General features: G+C 43.4%; 1 protein-coding gene across 8 annotated transcripts in view; it reads right to left on the reverse strand.

Annotated features, from left to right (window-relative positions):
* Positions 1-24,925, reverse strand: part of dtnba (dystrobrevin, beta a) — a 464,573-nt gene that overhangs the window by 347,762 nt on the left and 91,886 nt on the right. For all 8 annotated transcript variants that reach the window (XM_041188318.1, XM_041188316.1, XM_041188314.1 and 5 more), the window contains one exon: positions 4,130-4,210. In XM_041188318.1, the coding sequence (XP_041044252.1) occupies positions 4,130-4,210 (81 nt within the window). The remainder of the gene's footprint in view (positions 1-4,129; positions 4,211-24,925) is intronic.

Genomic DNA, 24,925 nt, shown 5'->3' on the forward strand with positions numbered 1-24,925 from the left:
TCCACTTTGTTCCTGTTAATCCAATCTTTCTTTGCCTCTTCATTTTTCTTTCTTAACCTGATTTGGCATTGAATTCACACAACCTAATGTACATTTCTTCACATTGTGCTGTTTCAATGAGGATGAATAAACTAGTGCTTTAAAAAAAAATCACCTTGACCCAGATTCTCCTGTCAAAATAATGGTGGGGTGAAGGTCACTCACCATGATCTACAGGGAATCCTTTGAATCCTTCATTGTAATTGTTTAAGGAAATACACTCTGTGATATTGGCCTGACATTGCGTTGAGAATGACGAGCAGGCTATCAGTGCACACCTTTATTCTGGAAAATGTCAGAAAGCAACGGACAGAGTCCGTACAAGCGCAGTTAAATGCAGAAATCTGGAAGTCGTATTTCAAGTTACCCAAGATGCTGCACTATAACAGTATCTCTTGAAATTGCCAATCTCATTGGCATACACTAGAATAGGCCTGAGAAATGCGCACCATAGATTTCCATACTTCGAGGGAATGTAAGTTTAAATCATCTAACCATCATTTAAGCACGTTAGGTACAGCAAGCTCAGGAACAGAGCCATGGAAGCGTTTGAATTTTAAATATGATTCCATGAAGCAATGAACATCTTTTCGAAATAATGGATTTCAGTGAGGATGAATAAACTAGTGCTTTAAAAAAAAAAATCACCTTGGCCCAGATTCTCCTGTCAAAATAATGGTGGGGTGAAGGTCACTCACCATGATCTACAGGGAAATGGTACAGCAACTTCAGGTGAGAGGCAGGTGTGTGGTCAAGAGTGAATATCCAAATGTTGCTCTCTGAATTGTGCCACTCCACCAGTGGCTTTGTTGAAGTAACATCTTGCTACCCATTTCATCATTGAAATGCCTTGAATGGCATGAAGTTGCTGTATGTGAGCAGCAAATACAAACAAAACTCGCCACATTCCAATCTAAAAACCCTATTAACGATTATAAGTGTCAACTGTAGCCAATCAACCTCTGGCACTGAAAATCATGATTTCAAGTCTCATTCCTTCAGAATTTTTAATTGGTGGAGATTTTGAATTTTCAAAAAACCTTTCCCTTTCCACTTTGTTCCTGTTAATCCAATCTTTCTTTGCCTCTTCATTTTTCTTTCTTAACCTGATTTGGCATTGAATTCACACAACCTAATGTACATTTCTTCACATTGTGCTGTTTCAATGAGGATGAATAAACTAGTGCTTTAAAAAAAAATCACCTTGACCCAGATTCTCCTGTCAAAATAATGGTGGGGTGAAGGTCACTCACCATGATCTACAGGGAATCCTTTGAATCCTTCATTGTAATTATTTAAGGAAATACACTCTGTGATATTGGCCTGACATTGCGTTGAGAATGACGAGCAGGCTATCAGTGCACACCTTTATTCTGGAAAATGTCAGAAAGCAACGGACAGAGTCCGTACAAGCGCAGTTAAATGCAGAAATCTGGAAGTCGTATTTCAAGTTACCCAAGATGCTGCACTACAACAGTATCTCTTGAAATTGCCAATCTCATTGGCATACACTAGAATAGGCCTGAGAAATGCGCACCATAGATTTCCATACTTCGAGGGAATGTAAGTTTAAATCATCTAACCATCATTTAAGCACGTTAGGTACAGCAAGCTCAGGAACAGAGCCATGGAAGCGTTTGAATTTTAAATATGATTCCATGAAGCCATGAACATCTTTTCGAAATAATGGATTTCAGTGAGGATGAATAAACTAGTGCTTTAAAAAAAAAATCACCTTGGCCCAGATTCTCCTGTCAAAATAATGGTGGGGTGAAGGTCACTCACCATGATCTACAGGGAAATGGTACAGCAACTTCAGGTGAGAGGCAGGTGTGTGGTCAAGAGTGAATATCCAAATGTTGCTCTCTGAATTGTGCCACTCCACCAGTGGCTTTGTTGAAGTAACATCTTGCTACCCATTTCATCATTGAAATGCCTTGAATGGCATGAAGTTGCTGTATGTGAGCAGCAAATACAAACAAAACTCGCCACATTCCAATCTAAAAACCCTATTAACGATTATAAGTGTCAACTGTAGCCAATCAACCTCTGGCACTGAAAATCATGATTTCAAGTCTCATTCCTTCAGAATTTTTAATTGGTGGAGATTTTGAATTTTCAAAAAACCTTTCCCTTTCCACTTTGTTCCTGTTAATCCAATCTTTCTTTGCCTCTTCATTTTTCTTTCTTAACCTGATTTGGCATTGAATTCACACAACCTAATGTACATTTCTTCACATTGTGCTGTTTCAATGAGGATGAATAAACTAGTGCTTTAAAAAAAAATCACCTTGACCCAGATTCTCCTGTCAAAATAATGGTGGGGTGAAGGTCACTCACCATGATCTACAGGGAATCCTTTGAATCCTTCATTGTAATTGTTTAAGGAAATACACTCTGTGATATTGGCCTGACATTGCGTTGAGAATGACGAGCAGGCTATCAGTGCACACCTTTATTCTGGAAAATGTCAGAAAGCAACGGACAGAGTCCGTACAAGCGCAGTTAAATGCAGAAATCTGGAAGTCGTATTTCAAGTTACCCAAGATGCTGCACTATAACAGTATCTCTTGAAATCCAGGTAAAGGTGTGTAGTTGTTACACTTAAACCACTGAACAGAGAAGAAAACGTTAGGGCTGAATGCATTCAGGTCAAAGTGAATTGATAACAATGTGATAAGTCATAATTACTCGCAAACAACATAACTGACCCTGAAAGTTACAATGCGGACTCTTATTCTCAGAATTTATCAGTGTTAGAGATTTCTTAAACAAATTAATTTTTTCCAACTTTCACTGACCATTTCCTTTATCCCTCACTCGTCATAGCATTTTTATTTCCTTTTCTTCATTCCACTTTCTGTCTAATGTTTCAATCTAATGTATGACTTCCTAGTTTTGATTGTGTGCGCCTCAATAAGGATCCTTCAGTCTGCTTGGTTGGAAAGCCTCACTATTGCTTTCCCTAGTCACAGATGTCCTACAGAGAGCATGGCACTGAATTGAACATCCAATGGCAGCAAGGCAGGGTTTTGAGCCCCCACCTGGGCCAGGAATGGAGTTAGGAAGGAGCTAAAATTTTCCCTGCTGGCAAGTGTGCTAGTTTCCTGGCTTCAGCCCACCTCCTAGCCACTATTGCAGCGGTGAGATGCAGGGGCAGCAGTGGTGGGTAGCTGACCCTCCTGCAGTGCTGGCTAGCTCACGCAACTCATCAAGAGCCACTTATGGCTAATTCAAGGAAGCCAACTGGGATCCTTCATTTGGTCTCCAGGTTCCTGGAGGCAGCAGGGGCCAATTTACTTGCTTGGAGACAGCTGACCAGTAGCAGGCCAGGGCAAGACCAACACTCTGGGCAGGTCCAGAAGCCCTCCCCGCCGCCTGGGTGCTGCAGCAGCCACAGCTCATCCTGTAGCGGGGGGTGTCCCCCCCACCATCACAGCAGTGACCCTGCGGCAAAACCAATTTTACATTTGAATTAAAAAAATTTGCAGAGTGAGCACCTTTTTCCCCTCACTTACCTTCCATTGCCTCCTGCTGCTCCTTTCCGAGCTGGTTGGGCCTCTAATTGACCCTCCAGCTTTGAGAGCCGACCCGTCCATCTTTAACCGGACAATGGGCCCAGCCGCTGGTCGCCCTGATCAAAGGGAGACTATTTCCCCACACGGTGCGGCTCCTGACCCAGCCTGATGGTGGGGTTCAGAAGGTCAGAGGAAAAATCCTGTACCAAGTCTGTGAAAACTGTGTGGGCCGCTGTCTGGGTAGTAAGCAGCAAGCACAGGTCCCTTTCACCACTGACTGCAAATTCCAGGCCATTATCAGCTCACGCGTCTCTGAGCACAAATACATCGGAAATTAGACCCACATACACCCAGCAAGCTACCCTCCACTTCACAATTGCTGTATCCCTAATAATTCACCTCCGCCCAGGAATTTGATGCTTTTCTTTCAAAAACAGATGTAATTTATGTTGATACTTACGATTATGTTAATTTATGTTAATGCTTGCGATTATGTCAATTTATGTTAATACTTGCGATTATGTCAATTTATGTTAATGCTTGCGATTATGTCAATTTATGTTAATACTTACGATTGCATCTTTTTTGCACAAATCGCAGCTTGCATGCTGTCCGATAGGTTGAAAGCCTGATTACATCATAATTTTGAGCCCCTGGAAGGAAAACAAAACAACAGTCAGCCTACGTACAGCCCTAAAAAGATCCAAAGCCTAATGGTACAACATTAATGATACTTTCAACAGGATTAATAGCTGCTATCAGTTAAATGGAAAACACCCACTTGGAAACTCATTTTGCCAAATATTGGAATTAGAAAACAAATTACTTTGGAGTGTGCATGATGTGTTGGATTATAACATTGGTTTTTGGCTTGAATCCATCCCACAAAAATAAGAGTTTCCACTAGACACAAATTTAACATGCAATAGTTAATACTCATGCACAATTTGCTTCAATGGTTGAGTGGTGCAAGAATGTAATATTTCGTACACAGCAGCACTACTAGAACTTACAACAGTCAAGGTCATAAACCTTATTAAAATGTGAAGTTATGTTGCATTGATATTTTTAATATATGTGAATATTTGCATTGGACTTAAGAATGGTTGACCTATTTCTTTAAAACCTTAATGTAAATCTTTGCGTTTATCTGAAATGCGTTAGAGTATATGTTGCAGGGTTTATGATCTGCCTTCATCGCAGTTTAGAGTGAAGAAATCACTATCGCAGCAACCATTACTATTCGAGTCGAGTTGTCCTTAATATGGAAGGTAACTTGGGGCAGATTTTCCCCCCGATGGGGAGGGGGAAGTTCAGGAGCAGGTCCGTGCGGGCGCACCTCTGATTGGCGACCCCCAATCGGGGGCGCACTGCCATTTTACATGAGCGGGCCAATTAAGGCCTGCCCAGCATGACGTCCGCCATGAAGCGCTGTGCGGGCAGGGATTCCCTCAGCCGGGAGCATGCTCTTTCGCTCATGCACACGATAGAGTGCACTCGTCTCCCTGAGGCTAAGTGCTGCCTCAGGGAGATCAGCGCCAAATTTAAAAATGTTAAATGTAGAAAAATAAAACTTCCCTGACATGTCCCCTCATGTGACATGAGTTGGGACATGTCCATCCCTTTTAATTAAATTTTTAAAAACCTACATGAAACCTCACCCCGCCCGGGAATGAGGTTTGATGCTTTTTCTGAAGCCCGCCAGGGCTCCCGGCCTGTCCACCAACCTTAAAGTTGGACGGGGCAGGTCCATTAACTACCTCCACCCGACATCACCCCGTGTCAGCGAGTGGGCCCTGCCCCTCCCAACTTCAATATCCTGCCCCTGAACGCAATCAGATTTAGTGAAAGAACATGCCATTTCTGGCGTTGTGTTAGCTGTGCCAGTAACTCCTCGTACTTCATTGCAAAACCAATTGAAATTTGTCTCAAAAACAACGGAAAATCCATTATTTCCATATAGATGGCTTTGATTGTTTGCCAGGATTACATAATGCAACACTGAGTAGAAAAGCATCAGAAGATGTCAGTTTGCTCCACTTAACAGAACAATGGCAAAATTAATTCAAGTGCCAACAAAAAAAAAGCTTTTCTTTGCTTTAGCAAGAGAGCTGCTCTTTCATCTCAAATACTTAAAATTTACCTCAGAAGTCAATTTAAGTGACCCCCCTCGGTGCACGAGAACAGCCAAACAGATCCCATACATATGAGGAACGTTTGAGGACTCGGGGTCTATACTCGATGGAGTTTAGAAGGATGAGGGGGGATCCGATTGAAAATTACAGAATACTGAAAGGCCTGGATAGAGTGGACGTGGGGAAGATGTTTCCATTAGTAGGAGAGACTAGGACCCGAGGGCACAGCCTCAGAGTAAAGGGAAGACCTTTTAGAACAGAGATGAGGAGAAACTTCTATGGAATTCATTGCCACAGAAGGCTGTGGAGGCCAGGTCATTGAGTGTATTTAAGACTGAGATAGATAGGTTCTTGATTGGTAAGGGGATCAAAGGTTACGGGGAGAATGGGGTTGAGAAACTTATCAGCCACGATTGAATGGTGGAGCAGACTCGATGGGCCGAATGGCCTAATTTCTGCTCCTACGTCTTATGACCATTTCCAGCAAGGCCACAAACTCAAGACCCTGCAGGTTGCAAAATCATCTGGGACACCTCACAGAGCAGACAGTAAAATGCCTAAATCATAATTCCATCAGTACAATTGCACATAAATCTCTCACCCCAAAACAATCTGCGTTATAAAGAAGCAATAAAACAAAGTCTTGAGACTAAACTCTGAGGGTGCACCAATAAGAAAATAATGAATTACTGTAAAATTTAATAATGGCCATCAAACGTCAATAAAGAGTGGATAGTAAAGCTGGAAAGGGATTTACAATATGCAAATCAACAGGACTGAACACGGCTTTTTGTTAAGTTATAGTGTGCTATCAAGTAGGAGCTGCAGCATCTTGGACTAGGACTGATGGGATTTAAGGAGGTTATGACCATAAATAGAGGGTAATAAGTGAGGAGCTTAAAGGAATTAATGTCAGTAAAGAAAATGTTAGAGAAACTTAAGGGACCAAAAGCCAACACATTCCCAGGGCCTGATAGCCTACATCCTGCAGACCTAAAAGGGGTAGCTGCAGAGATAGTGAATGCACTGGTTATGATTTTGCAAAATTTCCTAGATTCTAGAGTGGTCTCAACAGTTTAAAAATTACCAAATGTAACTCCACTGTACAAGAGAGGGGAGAGAGAGAAAAAACAGAATTATGGAGCAGTTAGCTCGTCATTAGTCATCAGGAATCTATTATGATGTAAGTTTCAACAACACAATTAGATAATCACAGTTTGATCAGCCAAAGTCAATTTGGTTTCACAAAAGGGAAATAGTGGAGGGTTCATGGAGTTGGGGGCAATATTTTAACATGCATGGCGGATTAGTTAAAGGACAGGAATCAGACAGTAGGGACAAACAATGCATTTTCATGTTGGCAAGCCTTAACTAGTAGAGTCCCTCAAGGATGAGTTTCACAGCCTCAGCTACCACATATACTCATATAAAGGTCAAATTTGAGAGGGATCAACCATTTTAGGTCAAAAGCCATGGGGTCAACTTTTACACGGGTAATATTTTTGAGGGGTAGACATGCGTGCTTGATTTAGGCTCAATAAAGACTGTTGTGGAGTAAATTAAAAACTAACAGATCTAAAGAATTCATATTAATTCTGTAGCATTTATTTATTTTATAACATAAAGCATATGCATTTCATCCGATACAATATAAATATATCATAACAAATTAACTACAACATTTCATTCAGAAATCCTTCAAACTCACTCTAATGAGTATCTGAATCACCGAGCAATTTGTCCCAATAGCCTGGACGTATAAGATCATCATGTGGATCTTCTTCGTCTTCAAAGGCATTATGAGCATTGGTATTACCGGTAGCTTTGGCATCACCATTCCACAAGTAATTGCCCTCAGTAGCATTGAGCGCATTCAATATTCCACATTTTTGACACTTTTTTTGACAATGGGATCAAGTTTATTTCAAGCGCCGATGAGCCGTTGACACAAATGTTGCAAAGTGAGGGTGCTCACAAATTTCTGCTTTTGTCTTCCAAGATCCAATTATTGCACATGTTTTGGACTGCACTTGAGGGGTTTATCCAATCACACATTCAAGGGCTAAACAACACTTGCAAGACTGCCAGGAATAAATGCTATGTCAGTGTTGGCTGATCTTGAATCACATACTACATCATCAACAAGGTAGGATTTGTATATGCCCAGACGAGCAAACTTTTTTCTTTGCACAGCCTTCCTGGTCTCAACTTTCACCCTTCTTTGATTCATTTCTTGCAATTACCTTCATCCATCCAGCTTTTCTTGTGAACATGGATCACAATGCCTTTCCGAAATTTCTTTCTGGGGAATGAATGCTTGGCACTCGAATATCACACAGGCTTTATTTTTGTGCCATCCACCATACGAGTTAGAAACACTGTGAACTTGGGCTTATCAACGGCCGGCCGTTTTTACAAGGATGGCTTTCTCACCATATCTCGGTAACGTGTTTGTTTGTCGGCATGTTGCAGTTCATCAGTGTTTTATCCATACCCATATTTCCAATGCAGGCTAATCAATTCACATTCTTTTCTCGATATTCGAAGATAAAAAGGTGGAATTTGACGATTTTATGGTCAACTTCAGATGCCAGACACTGTGAAATTTTCATTTTCAAAGAGTATTAGGACGCGGCTTTTCATGAATTTTGTGCACCACCTGACACCAGCCTTAAGTTCTGAAATACCATCTTTCTTTGCTTCTCTGAGGGTGTAGAGTCAGATGGTTCCACGGGTGATAACATGACCATTTTGCTGACGTTCGTTAACTCCTTCTGCCACTTTTTTCCCCCCCAACTTAAATTTAGCTAGGTACTTTCCCGAAGGCGCTGTGATAGGTCACGTGGTACATACTGGTCTTGTCATTTGGCTGGGAGATTGCCGCTAGAATTGGCAGAGGGAAAATCCAAAGGTTCCCATAGGGGCCTTTAAATTAATGAATCATAGTAATTACTGGTAAGAAATTAATAATCACAACACTGTTTGATCCCTGAAAAATTAGGGTCAACTTTTACACAAGGTGTATGAAAAATTACATTTTTTTTTTAAAACACCAAAGTCATGAGGTTAACTTTTACATGAGATTGGCTTTTACACAATTTAAATGGTATTTAATCACTTAGACGAAGAGACCAAGAGTAATGTATCCAAGTTTGCTGATGATTAAAAGCTAGGTTGGAACGCAAGCTGTGAGGAGGTCACAAAGAGATTGCAAATAGATATAGACAGTTTAAGTGAGTGGGAAACGAGGTGGCCGATGGGGTTAAATGTGGGGAAATGTGTGGTTATTCACTTTGGTAGCAAGAATAGAAAAGCAGAATTTTTTTTTAAAAACGCTTAAAGCTTGTGAATGTCGATGTTCGGAAAGTACACGGAACACAGGAAGTTAGCATACAGGTACAGCATGCAATTAGGAAGGTACATGACATGTTGGCTTTTATTGCAAGAGAATTTGAGTACAAGGATAAAGAAGTCTTGCGACAGTCATACATGGTTTTGGTGAGGCGTGGCGTTTTGGTCGCTGCATCGAGGAAGGATATACTTCCCAGAGAGGTGATAAAATGAAGGTCCACTAGATTGATTCATGGGGTGAGGAGGTTGTGCTTTGATGAAACGCCAAGTAAATTTGGCCGATAATCTCTCGAGTTCAGAATAATGAGAGGTGATATCATGAAACATACAAGATTCTGAAAGAACTTGACCGGGTGGACACTGAGATGTTGCTTCCCCTGGCTGGGGAATCTAGAACGTGGGGGCACAGCTTCAGGATAAGGGGTCGATCGTTTATGTCTGAGGTGAGGGGAAATTCCTTCATTTAAAGGGTTGAGAGTCTTTGGAATTCCCTACCCCAGATGGTTGTGAATGTTCCAACATTGAAGATATTCAAGGCTGAGGCACGTAATTTTTGATTTCTCAAGGAATCAATGGCTATAGGGAGCAAGCAGGAAACTAGAATTAAGGCAGATCAGGCATGATGGTATTGAATGGCAGAGCAGGGTCAAGGGGCCATAAGGCTTTTTCCTGCTCCTATTATGTTCTTAGTGAACATGGACAGTCCCTGGAACCTCCTGACAGCCAAATGCATAAAATTATTGTAAATTTTGCAAATTTTATTCGACTAGTTAATACTCATCATATTGAGGAATTAAGATTTTTAATTGCTCATTCATCATTTATCAATGAGCAATGTATGTTAAAATGCCTTTCCATAAGATCATAGGATATTGGAGAATTGTAGGATGTGCTAAAGGAAACATTGGGACTATGAGCCTCAACTGTTCCTCATAAACCCCATATTGGCTGTTCACATGGCATCCTGGAAAACACCCAGGATATACTACATGGCACAGTTCAATGTAGAGTGGAGAAACTGGGAGAAAACAAGACTTAAAAAACCCGAGGGAGAAAATTGAAATGCCCTTGGGATTTTTTTCTTCTCATAAAAACATAGAAAATAGGAGCAGGAGTAGGCCATTCAGCTCTTCGAGCCTGCTTCGCCATTCATCATGATCAGGGCTGATCATCCGACTCAATAGCTGCTCCCACTTTCTCCCCACATACTTTGATCTCTTTCGCCCCAAGAGGTATATCTAACTCCTTCTTGAAAACATACAATGTTTTGTCTTCAACTACTTTCTGTGGTCGCGAATTCCACAGGCTCACCGCTATCTGGGTGAAGAAATTTTTCCCCATCTCAGTCTTAAATGGTCTACCCCGTATCCTCAGACTGAGGATAGTTCTCTAACTCATCATTTCAAGAACATGAAAATCTTGGAACACTTTTCCCCCTTAATGTTACTTATTTTCTTCCTATGTACAACAGGCTTTTACATCTAAGTTTTGACTTCATTTAACCACAATTGATAAACTTGCCACATTTGCTCTTGTACTTTATCAAGCTTACTGCCTTTGGACCTTGGTCCTTAGCCTTTCACAATTATTTATTTTCACTTTACTTAAGTATCAGGCCAACACAATGAATAAAAAACATTCCTTCCTAATAAGGAACAATTAAAATAAGCATTATGCTATGTCTTTATATTTCCAATATCATTTCAATAATGACACAAATTGTTGAATACTTAATATTAATTTCAAGTAATTGAACATATTGCAGTGTTGAAATTCTTTGGACCAAAAAAAAAACAGGTTTATTATAATTAGGGACCCACTAAAAATAGAATCATCAGAAATCACATTTCAAAATAGCACATTTCTGCAATTTCATGAATTCTAGGAATTGTTCCCGTTTTTCTGTTAAAAAGAATTGCATTCCCATATCCCTAAATTCATTAGTATTGTTAACTATCCATCCTTGTTCTTAAACAACAATAGCACACTTAATTTATAATCTTCCAAATTATTATGGCACACAGATAATTAGACGTTTTACAAAAAAAGTTAAATCCCCATGCCAAACTTAGGATGATCAGTTTAAAATCAAAATAGCAATAACCGGCTACAAAACATCAGGCAAAACTAAGCAGGACAAAAACATGAAGCGGCAAAATCTAGCTTATCACCGACGCAAGCTTAGTTTATTTTATGCAGCCCTTCAATAGGTTAATCAAGTGTTCCTTGATACTTTCTGCGTCTAACCACTGCTTTCCATTTTCTGGTGTAATGCACAGCAACAATGCCTCTAGTTTTCTGGATGTTTCAAAGAACAAACTTAGAAAACCAGAAAAAGGGAGCAATATTGTTTTGGTATAGATAGGCAATGGTTGCCCTGTGTCATGTTTCCCTGGCTTTTAAGATTTTTAGTGGAAAGTTGGATTGCCCTTTGCTGCATTTAATCTGGCTACCAGATAACAGTATGTTCCATTCAGTCTGTAAGAAGATAGAACCATAGAACACTACAGCACAGAAAAACAGGCCATTCGGCCCTTCTAGTCTGTGCTGAAATATTATTCCGCTAATCCCATTGACCTGCACCCAATCCAAAACCCTCCAGACCTCTCCCATCCATGTAGCTATCCAATTTATTCTTAATACTTAAGAGTGAGCCCGCATTTACCATGTCAGATGGCAGCTCGTTCCAAACTCTCACCACTCTAAGTGAATTAGTTCCGCCTAACGTTCCCCCCAAACCTTTCCCCTTTCACCCTAAAGCCATGTCCTCTCGTGTTTATCTCTCCTAATCTAAGTGGAAAGCGCCTACTCGCATTTATTCTGTCTATACCCCTCATAATTTTGTAAACTTCTGTCAAATCTCCCCTCATTCTTCTACGCTCCAAGGAATAAAGTCCTAACCTGTTTAACCTTTCCCTGTAACTCAACTTCTGAAGATGCACCTTATTATTACCGTCAAAAAGTAAACAGGTTAGTAGTCAAAACGTGGCTGTTGCTTTCATTTAGTCCTGTCAGTGGGTGAATCAAGCTAGATAGTCCGACAGGTACGTTTTAATCCTACATCCTAAATCAATTATTTACCAAATGCAAAATAGTGCTCCAGCAGGGGAAGTGGTGGTGTGGCAGTATTGTCACTGGACTAGTATTCCAGTGACCCAGGGTAATACACTGGGGACCTGGGTTTGAATTCAATAAAAATCTAGAATTAAAAGTCTGATGATGACCGTGAAACCATTGCCGGTTGTTGTAAAAACCCATCTGGTTCACTAATGCCCTTTAGGGGGGGGGAAATCTGCCATCTTTACCTGGTCTGGCCTACATGTGGCTCCAGACCCACATCACATGAATGAATAAAAAAAAAAGCTACCCTACCAATGTGGCTTACATAAGCAAGCTGAGGCCCCTGAACTGCTAGTTTCCATCCATCCTATCAAAATATTTTAACACCACCATAAGATTGAAGTGCACGTAGAGCCCTTAAGAGAACTTGAATTGTGTAAAGAAAGCCCCAGGGTTCAATCCCTTGTGTGTATTTAACTAGCTCATCTCAGCTGAGCCAGCATCAGGTATTACATTTAGTACAGTATCTTTCAGATTGAAACAGAACCAACATTTCTGGCTTCTAATCACGATCCAATAATACTTACTTCAAGTACTTATGTGTGGACCTTGGCTGACAACAGGGTCAGGATTAGTTAAGGTGCTCATGATCAGTATGTTTCTCTGCATGTGGAATGCTATGAAGGCGAAGATTTGTGCAAGTGTCAAAGGGATGGAGAGGAGTTTTCTTCATTATTTTGTTTTGGAGACCTGCATCTTGGCTACAACGCATGTTCATCTCATAGGCACAGTGTTTATTCACCTCTGGAAGCTTGGGACGAAATTTTCCATTCTGGAGACTAAGTCTGAAGGCGGGCGGGGAAGTCAGTGTGATTCCCACTGGGCAGTGGGGTTGCTGAACGCACACAATCTTTCGCTTTTCAGCGAAGTAATCATGCATCAGCAAGGAGCTGAGTGACCCTCGTGGTGAGGTGAGCAGGCGTACGCCCACCCTGCCGTTATCTCACGGGGCTGAAGGTCCTGGCACCATTTTGAAACGGCACCCGGACAGACATTCACTCAATGCAGGCCAGGTGTTGTGGTACAAGGGCAAACAATGGCACCAAAGGGAAGCAAACCCTCTGCACCACGGTTCAGAGAAACCTCTCTGGGGATTCGCCTCCAAGCTATCAGGAAAGGCGAGAGTCCCTGCAAACAGATGAATAGGGTAAGTGAAAATACTACGCACTGCAAACTCAAATGCTCTTAAAGGCATCAGGCAGTCTAAGCGTCAGAGCACACAGGGAAGTCACACACCAGCAGGTGGGACATCAGCATTTAATGTGTTGCAGCGCAGTCGCTTTAAACTCACCATCTCTGGGTTTATCCTGTACCACGGACAGGACAGATCCACCAGAGGTGGTGGTGGCAGCACAGTGGTACATATTCAGGAGGGAGTTTCCCTGGGAGTTCTTAACATCGACGCTGGTCCCCATGAAGTCTCATGGCATCAGGTCGAACATGGGCAAGGAAACTTCCTGCTGATCGCCACCTAGAGCTCCCACCCGCCACCCCCTCAGCTGATGAATCAGTGCTCCTCCATGTTGAACACCATGTGGAAGAAGCACTGAGGGCAGCAAGGGCACAGAATATACTCTGGGTGGGGGACTTCAATGTCCATCACCACGAGCAGCTTGGTAGCACCACTACTTACCGAGCTGGCCAAGTCCTAAAGGACAAAGCTGCTTGGCTCGGTCTGCAACAGGTGGTGAGGCAACCAGTAAGAGGGAAAAACCAACTTGACCTCATCCTCACCAGTCTAGTTGTCACAAATGCATCTGTGTTGACAGTATTGGAAGAACTGAGCACCACACAGTCTTGTGGAGACGAAGTCCCATATTCACACTGAGGATACCCTTGATCGTGTTGAGCGGTGCTAATAATGTGCTAAATGGGATAGATTTTGAACGGACCTAGCAACTCAAAACTGGGCATCCATGAGGAGCTGTGGGCCATCAGCAGCAGTAGAATTGTACTCGAACACAATCTGTAACCTCATGGCCCAGCATATCTCCCTCTCTACCATTACCATCAAGCCAGGGGATCAACGCTGGTTCAATGAAGAGTGCAGGAGGGCATGCCAGGAGCAGCACCAGGCATACCTAAAAATGAGGTGTCAACCTAGTGAAGCTATAACACGGGATTGCTTGCGTGACAAACAGCGAAAGCAGCAAGTGATAGACGGAGCTAAGCGATCCCACAACCAACAGATCAGATCTAAGCTTTGCTGTCCTGCCACACCCAGTCACGAATGGTGGTGAACAATTAAACAACTAACAGAAGGTAACAGTTCCACAAATATCCCCATCCTCAATGATGGGGGAGCCCACCACATCAGTGCAAAAGGTAAGGCTGAATCATTTGGTACAATCTTCAGCCAGAAGTGCCGAGTGGATGATCCATCTTTGTTTCCTCCTGAAATCCCACGATCACAGTTGCTATTCTTCAGCCAATTCGAATCACTCCACATGATATCAAGAAACGGCTGAAAGCACTGGATACTGCGAAGGCTATGGGCCCTGACAAAATTCTGACAACAGCACTGAAGATTTGTGCTCCAAAACTAGCCGTGCCCCAAGCCAAGCTGTTCCAGTAGAGCTGAAACAGTGACATTGATCCGACAATTTGGATAATTGCCCAGATATGTCCTGTCCACAAAAAGCAGGACAAATCCAACCTGGCCAATTACCGCTCCATCAGTCTATGCTTGACCATCCGTAAAGTGATGGAAAGTATTGTCAATAATGCTATCAAGTGGCACTTGCTCAGCAATAACCTGCTCACTGACACTCAATTTGAGTTCCGCCAATGTCACTTAACACCTGACCTCATTACAACCTTGGTCCAAACATGGACAAGAGAGCTGAACTCAAGAGGTGAGGTAAGTGTGACTGCCTTTGACATCAAGATAGCATTTGATAGAGTGTGGCATCAAGGAGCCCTAGAAAAATTGGAGTCGATAGGAATCAATGGAAAGCTCTCCACTGGTTGGAGTCATATATAGCAGAAAGGAGGATGGTTATGGTTCTTGCCATCAATCAATCATCTCAGCTCCAGGACATCACTGCAGGAGTTCCTCAGGGGAGTGTCCTCAGCCCAACCATCTTCAGCTGCTTCATCAATGACCTTCCTTCCATCATAAGGTCAGAAGTGGGGATGTGCGCTGAAGATCACACAATGTTCAGCACCATTCGCGACTCCTCAGATACTGAAGCAGCCCATGTCCAAATGCAGTAAGACTTGGACATATTCAGACTTGGGCTGATTACTGGCAAATAACATTCACACAGCTAAAGTGCCAGGCAATAACCATCTTTAACAAGAGGGAATTCAACCATCTCCCCATGGCATTCAATGGCATTGCCATCACTGAATCCCCTACTATCAACACTCTGGGGGGCTTTACCATTGACTAGAAACCGAACTGGACTAGCCACAGAAATATGATGGCTACAAGAGCAGGTCAGAGGCTAAGGATCCTGTGGCGAGTAACTCACCTCCTCATTCCCCAAAGCCTGTACCATCTACAAGGCACAAATCAGGACTGTGATGGAACATTCTCCACTTACCTGAATGAGTGCAGCTCCAACAATACTTGCAGCCCGCTTGATTGGCACCCCATCCACCACCTTCAACATCCAATCCCCCCAACCACCAATGCACAGTGGCATAGTGAAGAACTCACCAAGGCTCCTTCAACAGCACCTTCCAAACCCGTGACCACACGTAGAAGGACAAGGGCAGCAGATGCATGGAAACACTACCACCTGCAAGTTCCCCTCCACACACCATGCTGACTTGGAACTATGTCACTGCCCCTTCACTGTCGCTGGGTCAAAATCCTGGAACTCCCTTCCTAACAACACTGTGGGTGTACCTACACCACATGGACTGCAGCGGTTCAAGAAGGCAGCTCACCACCACCTTCTCAAGGGCAACTAGGGGGGGGGGGGGGGCGTGGGGAAACAAATGCTGATCTAGCAGACGTCAGCAGACTGGAACAAAGGGTAGAGAAGTCCGTCCACGTTCTATCTGGTGCTGTGGCTCCAGCATGTGAGCGCATCAAAGTCTCTGTAGAAGTGTGGCCGCTGCCTTGGAGACCCAGATCCTGCAGGATTTGCACTTGGACGTGCACACCGTCACTTTAGCCATTGATGCATACATACATACAAACTAGGAGCAGGAGTAGGCCACTCGGCCCTTCAAGGCTGCTCCGCCTTTCATTAAGATCACAACTAATCTGATTGTAACCTCCCGCCTGTGCCCGATAACCTTTCACCCCCTTGTTAATCAAGAATCTGTCTAGTTCTGCCTTAAAAATATTCAAAGACTCTGCTTCCACTTCCTTTTGAGGAAGAGAGTTCCAGAGACTCACTCAGAGAAAACATTTCACCTCATATAGGTCTTAAATGATTGGTTCCTTATTTTTAACAATGATCCCCTAGTTCTAGATTCTCCCACAAGAGGAAACATCCTCTCCATATCCACCCTGTCAAAACCCCTCAGGGTCTTAACGGTTTCAATCAAGTCACCTCTTACTCTTCTAAACTCCAGTGGGTACAAACCTAATCTGTTCAACCTTTCCCCATAAGACAACACACCCATTCCTGATATTAGTCTAGTAAACTCTCTCTGAACTGCTTCTAAAGCATTGACATTTTTCCTTAAATACAGAGACCAATACTGTACACAGTGCTCCAGATGTGGTCTCACCAATGCCCTGTACAACTGAAGCCTAACCTTCCTATTTCTGTATTGTCTTTAACTTTTTTAGTTAACCGTGGATGATGAGTTCTCCCCTTAGAAGTTTTTTTCTCTTTGGAATGTATATCTTCTGTGTATTGTGAAATATCCCTTGAAAGGTCTGTCACTGCATTGCTATGGACCTCTCTCTTAACTTCATTTGCCAGTTCACTTTAGCTTTGCTTTCATGCCCACATAATTGCCTTTATTTAAGTTTAAAATACTAGTCTTGGACCCACTCTTCTCTCCCTCAAACTGAATGCAAAATTCCCATTCCATCAGTGGCTAGGTGAAAGGAGGACAGGGCACCCTGACCTTCCTCCAAGTGCCCTTTCTCCTCAAGAAGTCAGGGAGGAGCCATCAGGCACCCAAGGGGTGGAGGAGCTTCAGGCAAGCATAATGGGGACATCCACCCAGGCCGCTCCAAGGTTGCCCTGCCACTCTAACTCCCTTCTGCCAATGACCCCATGAAATCCAGCTTATCAGGCCGAGGAGGGTACACCAGCACCGGAGCAGGAGGCCCTTAGCAGGCTGAGGCCCTCAAGGCCTCGGACCACCAGAGGACACCCACTGAAGTCATCTCAGACAACAGGGCACAGCAATTAGCAGGCTGCCTCCACCTTAGCTGCAGATAGCGGAGCTGCGATTAGACGTATCGGTAGGGTATGAAAAATTAAGAAGTGTGGAATACACACTGGTGGCACAGATGCGCACTCATTATTTTGACTCTTCACCTCTGTAAATATGTTGCATTAATCCTTCTCCAAGTCTCATGGATTCAATTGATATCCAATCTGATTCAATGTCCCACGTTCATTTAAGGGACCAAAAGGACCCCCCCCCAACCAACAAACCCCCGCCCCCCCACCCCCCCCCCCCACCCCACCAATGAACTCCCATTTGGATCCTCACAGTTGCATTATTTCTCTCTCAATCTCACCACAGTGAGTAGACTTTATTTCCACATCTGTGGCATCAGGAAATGTACATCATCTGTGACAGTGATGACTGGCTAATACAATTGCCAGCCTTAAATTGCAGGCAAACATGCTTTGGGCTCCGGCAAAGTGCTCATCGTGATGAGCCGGTCCATGTCAAGGACTGTCATGCTCTGAAAGAGAGGCAATTGCAAATCTCCTAAGGCCTCAGCAGGGCCTATGAAGGGAAGAAGTTATCATTGCGCTGCTGTGTCAATACTAACTGGGTCACGTCTCTCACCAATGCAAAGATCATCCAGGACAGAAACTTGCCAGGTTTTCGATGATTGCAGGGTCCCAAGTATTTATAACTAATCAAACTCACTGTCTGAGGGCAATGCAAACAACCCTCGCAGCTTTTGCTGCACAATGTAGAGTTAAAGGTCACTGTGTCCTGGTGTGTGAAAGGCGATTGAGGGTCACTAGCAAGGTGATGACTCTGCATTACGCATTAATGAGAGCTGGTGATGGGAGAAATGGAATTCTCTGGATGATGCTCTCTCCTGAAACGTCCAAACGCAAACCATTGAATAATGGTATTTCTGTTCGGGCTGCCTTACTAGACTGGTGTCACACTAACATGACAGAATGCCTGTGTGACTTGGCTTTTCAGCCGCTTAAAAGCTGTCATGCCCACTGACTTAGTGGTACCGTGGTTGAAAGGGCTGTACGATGTGGAGTTGCTGAAGGATGTACACTAAGAGACTGCTCATCACATTCCACAACAGGAACATGTCATCAAGGCCACTCTGCCTTCCAAGGATGACCTCATCGTTAGGGTAGAAGGTGACGAATGCTGCTTCCGTGATCAGCGAGATTTTGGACTTTTCCAGAGATGTTCAAATGGAGAATGAAGATGTTGCCCCCTGCATCAAAGGCTGAAGCAAACTTCGATGGTGACGATTTGTATTCACGTAAATCCTCCTGGAATCTTGTAGGTATAAGGTTGTCACGGGCATGTCTGCCACGTCTCGCCCATGCAATGGCATCCTCATGTGGCTCATCTGTATCCTTGCCCTCTTAAGAGCCATCCCTTCAACATCCTCTTCATCTGCAGCTCCTCAATGTCTCCCTCAGGCAACATATTGCCCCTTTACAGTGTCAGGTTGTGCAGCGCATACCAAACAACACTCCATGGTGAATATTGGAGAGCCTCACCTGACCGGTCCAAACATCAGAAACGCATCTTCAGAAGGCCAATCGTATCTTCAGAAGGCCAATCGTTTGCTTTATTAAGGACCTTGTGGACGAATATGCTGCATTGTATTTCTCCTCAGCTGCACTATGTGGACGACAAACGGGCATCTGGAGGTACCCTTTGTCCCGAAGGTGCCGGCCCGCTAAGCGCCTCAAAACCCTCAACGTTCTGTGGGGCCTACGAGTGAGTAGAAATGCCAGGCTTGTGAGAGCTCCCTGGGTAGCTATCATAAACATGCAGGATCTGCTTTCTCTATCACAAATTAGCTGGACATTAAGAGAGCGAAATCCTTTTCTATTAATGGCTTTCAAAGGCCGTTGCCAGGGTGCTGTCAAGGCCACGTGTGCAGTCGAAGGCACCCTGGATTTGCAGGAAACCTAAGGTCGCAGCAAATCCCACAGCACTGGCAGCCTGGCTTGCAGCATCCACACGGAACTGGACATAAGAGTCACCTTTATTGAGAAGGGCATTGGTCAGTCTCCCTTGTGCATTTGTGTGTCGCCAATGGTGATATTTCACAAAGGTCCGCAGTGGAGCCCTGAAACATACAGAATACAAATGCCTCCCCTGAATGTTACCGTGCCTGCCGTTTCCCAATACCATGCCTCAAACCCCCAGGACCAAATTCCTTTGGTGACTGACCATGCCCCGCACACCATGCTGTGCACCACGGTCACTGCCCAGAGAGGCCTTTCCTCATCCAAGACTGAAACCAAGACATGTGAGCCAGGCAGAACCCTCTAAAATGGCCCAAACAGCCCCAGGGCAGTCTCTTAAATATGCCCCCGACAGCATTGCCTTAGTCCCAGGACAGCTCTAAACCTTCCCCAGACAGTCTTTTAACTTCTACCAACCAACCGACAGTCTTTCATTGCTATTCCTTGCCCTCCTATGCCTGTTCCTGCCTCCATCTCACCCTTTCCCTCGTCATCTGGCCCCGCCCCCAGAGTCCTGCCTCTGTCTCACCCTACCCCTCTGTTCTTTCCCCCACCACCCCACCCGAGTCCTCCTCCATCTCACCCTTCCAATCAGGTTGTGCCCCCTGTGCCCAGCCTTGGTGCAGCTTGTGCTACAGGCACCCGATATGTAGCACTGACTGCCTTAAAAGAAGGCAAAAGCAGCGTCCACTGACCTCTAAGTTGGGATGAACTAAAGCTCGCCAGGTGTGTTCCTCTTATATAGAGTCATAAAACAGGCCGCTTTAATTATCCGCTGGCGGGGCAATTAATTTGGAGGGGGAATGTAATTCTGGCGAGTTGACCTATTAATGAACATTCATGTGATGTTAATGAATGCAAATGGGGTTCCTCACACTGCTCAGCAGGAAACCTGACCAGCCTTGAAAGTCACAGGAACAAAATTCCAAACTACTTTTCCACCAGCCGGAGACGGATTTTTTTCATTCATGCCAAATGAAGTGCCGCTGCCTGCCACAATTCCCACCTCTGGCAGGAGCGGGAGGTTACGCCCTTGGTTGACATTTGAACTATACCGAAGGGGTGAAAGACAACAGAAAGGAACAGAAAATATGCAGATCGGTCAGCATCTGGAAATGGAAAAGATGGATTTGAACATTTTAGGGTGGCTCCTCTTCATCAGTAATAGAAACTCCTCAAAGTTCACAACAAATCAGGATTAAAGATGGAGACATTAAACACCATTACCAATCTTTTCTCTTTACAGATACTGATGGGTTTTGTACGTACTTCCAACATATCCTGTTTTTATTTCAGATTTCCAGATGATGTAGCCTAAACTTTTTGGTTTCAGCAGGAGATTGTCAATTAACTTAGAGAGGCTATCAAGAAATTGAACATTGCACTGGTTCAGTTGGAACAAGTGTACAGGTTAGGGCATGCAGGGGGCAAAACAGCATTGATCCCTAAAAGGCGAAAGGCGTGTGAGCACAATGTGCCGGCCAAGATTGCTCAATGGATGCTGAAGATGGAAAAATGACAGCTTTTACATTTAGAATCAAACAAAACGGTTACAGCACAGGAGGAAGCCATTCCGTCCAAGTCCACGCCAGTTCTCTGTGAGAACAACTCCGATACTCCCATTCCCTAGAGCCTTGCAAACGGTCCCTCTTCAGGTGATTATCCAATTCCCTTCCAAAGCCCACAAACTGAATCATTCTCCACCACCCTCTCAGGCAGAGCTTTCCATGTGTAATTACACTGTCTAAGTTTTTTTTCTCATGTTACTTTTGGTTCTTTTACCAATCACCTTAAATCTGCCTCCTCTGGTTCTCAACCCCTCCACCAAAGGGACTAGTTTCTACCTATCTCTGTCCAGATCCCTCAGGATTTTGAGAATCTCTATCGGGTATCCTTTCAACCTTCTCTTCTCCAAGGAGAACAATTCCAGCTTCTCCAGTCTATCCACGTCACCGAAGTTCCCTGTGCCTGGAACAAGTCTAATAAATCTTTTCTGCGTCTTCGCGAAAGAAGGCTGCCAACATCCTTCCTAAAGTATGGTGCCCAGAATTGGATACAATACTCCAGTTGAGGCCAAAGCAGTGCTTTATAAAGGTTTATCGTAACCTCCTTGCATTTGTATGCCATGCCCAGGTTCCCGTATTGCCCTTTAACCACTTGCTCAACCCGCCCTGCCACCTTCAATCATTTCAGCAAATATTCCCCTATGTCTGGCTGTTCCTGTAGCCCCTCTAGAACTATTTATATTGCCTCTCCTCATCCTTCCTAACAAAATGTATCACGTGATTAAATTTCATCTACTACACGTCCACCCACTCCACCAACCTACGTCCTCTTGAGGTCTATCACGATCCTCCTCACAGTTCACAATATTTTCAAGTTTGGTGTCATCTGCAAATTGTAAACTTGTGCCCCGTACACTCAGTCTAAGTCATTATATATTTCATAAAAAATTAGTGGGCCTAGTACTGACACCTGAGAGCGCCACTGTATACCATCCTCCAATCCAAAAAACCGTTCATCGCTACTTTCTGTTTCCTGTCACTCTGCCAACTTCATACTCATGCTGCTACTGCTCCTTTAGTTCCATTGGCGTCAGCTTTCCTGAGAAGCCTATTATATGGCACGTTGTCAAACACTGTTTGGAAGACCATATACACGTAAAGCACATTATCCTTATCAACCATCTCTATTGCTTCATGAAAAAACTTAATCAAGGCAGTTAATCACAATTTACCTTGAACATACCCTTGCTAACTTTCCCTAGTTAATCCACCCTTGTCCAAGTGACTGTTAATTTTGTCCAGGATTATTGTTTCTCAAAGCATACATACCACCAAGGGTAAACTGACTGCACTGTTGTTGGGCTTATCCTTACAGCCTTTTTTGAACAAAGGTGTACCATCTGCAATTCTTCAGTCCTCTGGCACCACCCCTATATCTAAGGAGGAATGGAATATTACCACTAACTCCTCCACAATTTCCACACTGGCTTAGAAGCTATTATTAAAGATGTTATAGCAGGGGACTTAAAAAAGTTTGAGCCAATCAGGCACAGTCAACATGGCTTTGTGAAAAGGAAATCATGTTTCACCGATTTATTGGTTACATGTGCTATAGGTAAAAGGGGAACCATTGGGTGTACTATACCTAGATTTCCAGAAGGCATTTGATAAGGAGCCACATCAAAGGTTATTGTAGAAAATAAAAGCTCATGGTATAGGAGGTAATATATTGGCATGGATAGAAGATTGGCTAGCTAACAGGAAACTAAGGGTAGCCATAAATGGGTCCTTTCATTTGGTTCTAATGAAGAGTGATACAGACTCGAAACGTTAACTGTGTTCCTCTCCACAGATGCTGTCAGACTTGCTGAGTTTTTCCGGGTATTTTTGTTTTTGTTTTGGATTTGCAGCATCCGTAGTTTTTTGCTTTTATAATATAATGGGTCTTTTCACGGTTGGCAGGATGTGATGAGTGGTGTGCCACCACTAGGATCAGTGGTGGGGCTTCAACGTTTACAATTTATATGAATGGCTTGGATGAAGAGACAGACTGTATGCTTGTTAAATTTGCTGACGACACAAAGGTAGGTAGGAAAGGAAGCTGTGAGGAAGACATAAGGAAGCTACAATAGGTTAAGCGAGTGGGAAAAGATCTGGCAAATGGAATATAATGTGGGCAAATGTGAAATTGGCCATTTTGACAGGAAGAATAAAAATGCATATTATCTAACTGGTGAGAGATTCCACAGCTCTAAGATTCAGAGGGATCTAGGTGTCCAAGTACATGAATCACAAAAGGTTAGTATGCAGGGGCAGCAAGTAATTAGGAATGCTAACAGAATATTATCAGTTGTTGTGAGGGGAATTGAATAGAAATGTCAGGAGGTTATGCTTCAGTTGTACAGGGCACTGGTGAGACCATAACTGGAGTACTGTGTACAGTATTGGTCTCCTACTGCAAGGAAAGGTGTAAATACTTTAGAAGCCGATCAGAGAAGGTTTACTAAAATATTGGACAGGTTAGGCTTGTATCCACTGGAATTTAGAAGAGTAAGAGGTGACTTAATTTAAACCTTTAAGATCCTGAGGGGTTTTGATAGAGTGGATGTAGAGAGGATGTTTCCTTTTGTGGGAGAATCAGGGTTTAAAAACAAGTGGTAACTCATTTAAGTCAGAGATGAGAAATGTTTTCTCTCAGAGGGTCGTGAGTCTTTGGAACTCTCTTCCTCAAAAGGCAGTGGAAGCAGAGTCTTTGAATATTTTTACGGCAGGGCGAGATAGATTCTTGATTAACCAGGGGGTGAAAGGTTATCGGGGGTAGGTGGGAGGTTACAATCCAATCAGTCATCATCTTATTGAATGGCAAAGCAGGCTTGAAGGGCCGAGCGGCCTACTCCTGCTCCTAGTTCGTATGGTCGTGCATTCTCTCAGCATCCTTGGTGCACCCCATCCAGTTCTGGTGACTTACCACTAAGTACAGCCAGCCTTTCTTATACCTCCTTTTTATCCTTCTGTCACTTGTAAATCACATAAATAGAAACTTTGAAAACAAAAAGGAAAATACTTGACAATAGAAGCAACGGAGACTAATTAAGATTGCGAAGAAGCCCTGGTCCTTGGCACTATCAAATCTGATGCACTTTTTTAGTTCACTTCCAACAACAGATTAACAGGCTAAAATGACAAAAATGGGCCTGGGTAGAAACACTATCTGGAAATGGGCTGAAATAGTAATGGGCAAAACCTACAGAGAGCCACCTCCTATTTTAGAACAAAAACAGAATTACCTGGAAAAACTCAGCAGGTCTGGCAGCATCGGCGGAGAAGAAAAGAGTTGACGTTTCGAGTCCTCGTGACCCTTCGACAGAACTGCAGTTCTGTCGAAGGGTCATGAGGACTCGAAACGTCAACTCTTTCCTTCTCCGCCGATGCTGCCAGACCTGCTGAGTTTTTCCAGGTAATTCTGTTTTTGTTTTGGATTTCCAGCATCCGCATTTTTTTTTTGTTTTTACCTCCTATTTTAGGTCCAGTTATGGAGCACCTCAGCTTCAACAAGTCTAACTTTTCAGCCAATACGACCTGTACCTACATGCAGATTTTCATCTGGAGGTTCATTACATGATTCTTTGGGTAAGTGCCACAGGCATTAACAGATAGAAAGAAGATTAACTAGCGCAAGTGGAGGCCAGCAATATTTTAAAATCAAATACGACAGTTTTCTCTAGTGTACTGTCAGTTGAGAAAAAATGTTTATGAATGCTCTGCTAGGAAAGCTGAAAAGAGTGATGAATTTACCACTCTTCCTTGGAAATAAAAATGAAAGAGTGTCAGCAAGGCAACAAAAGCATGCTACATCTATGCAAAATCACTGGCTTACCACTGCTACTACATGCAGCATCTCAATGTCACCTCTATAATGTTTA

Source organism: Carcharodon carcharias, chromosome 5 (assembly GCF_017639515.1).
Source record: "Carcharodon carcharias isolate sCarCar2 chromosome 5, sCarCar2.pri, whole genome shotgun sequence".
Taxonomy (NCBI): Eukaryota; Metazoa; Chordata; class Chondrichthyes; order Lamniformes; family Lamnidae; genus Carcharodon; species Carcharodon carcharias.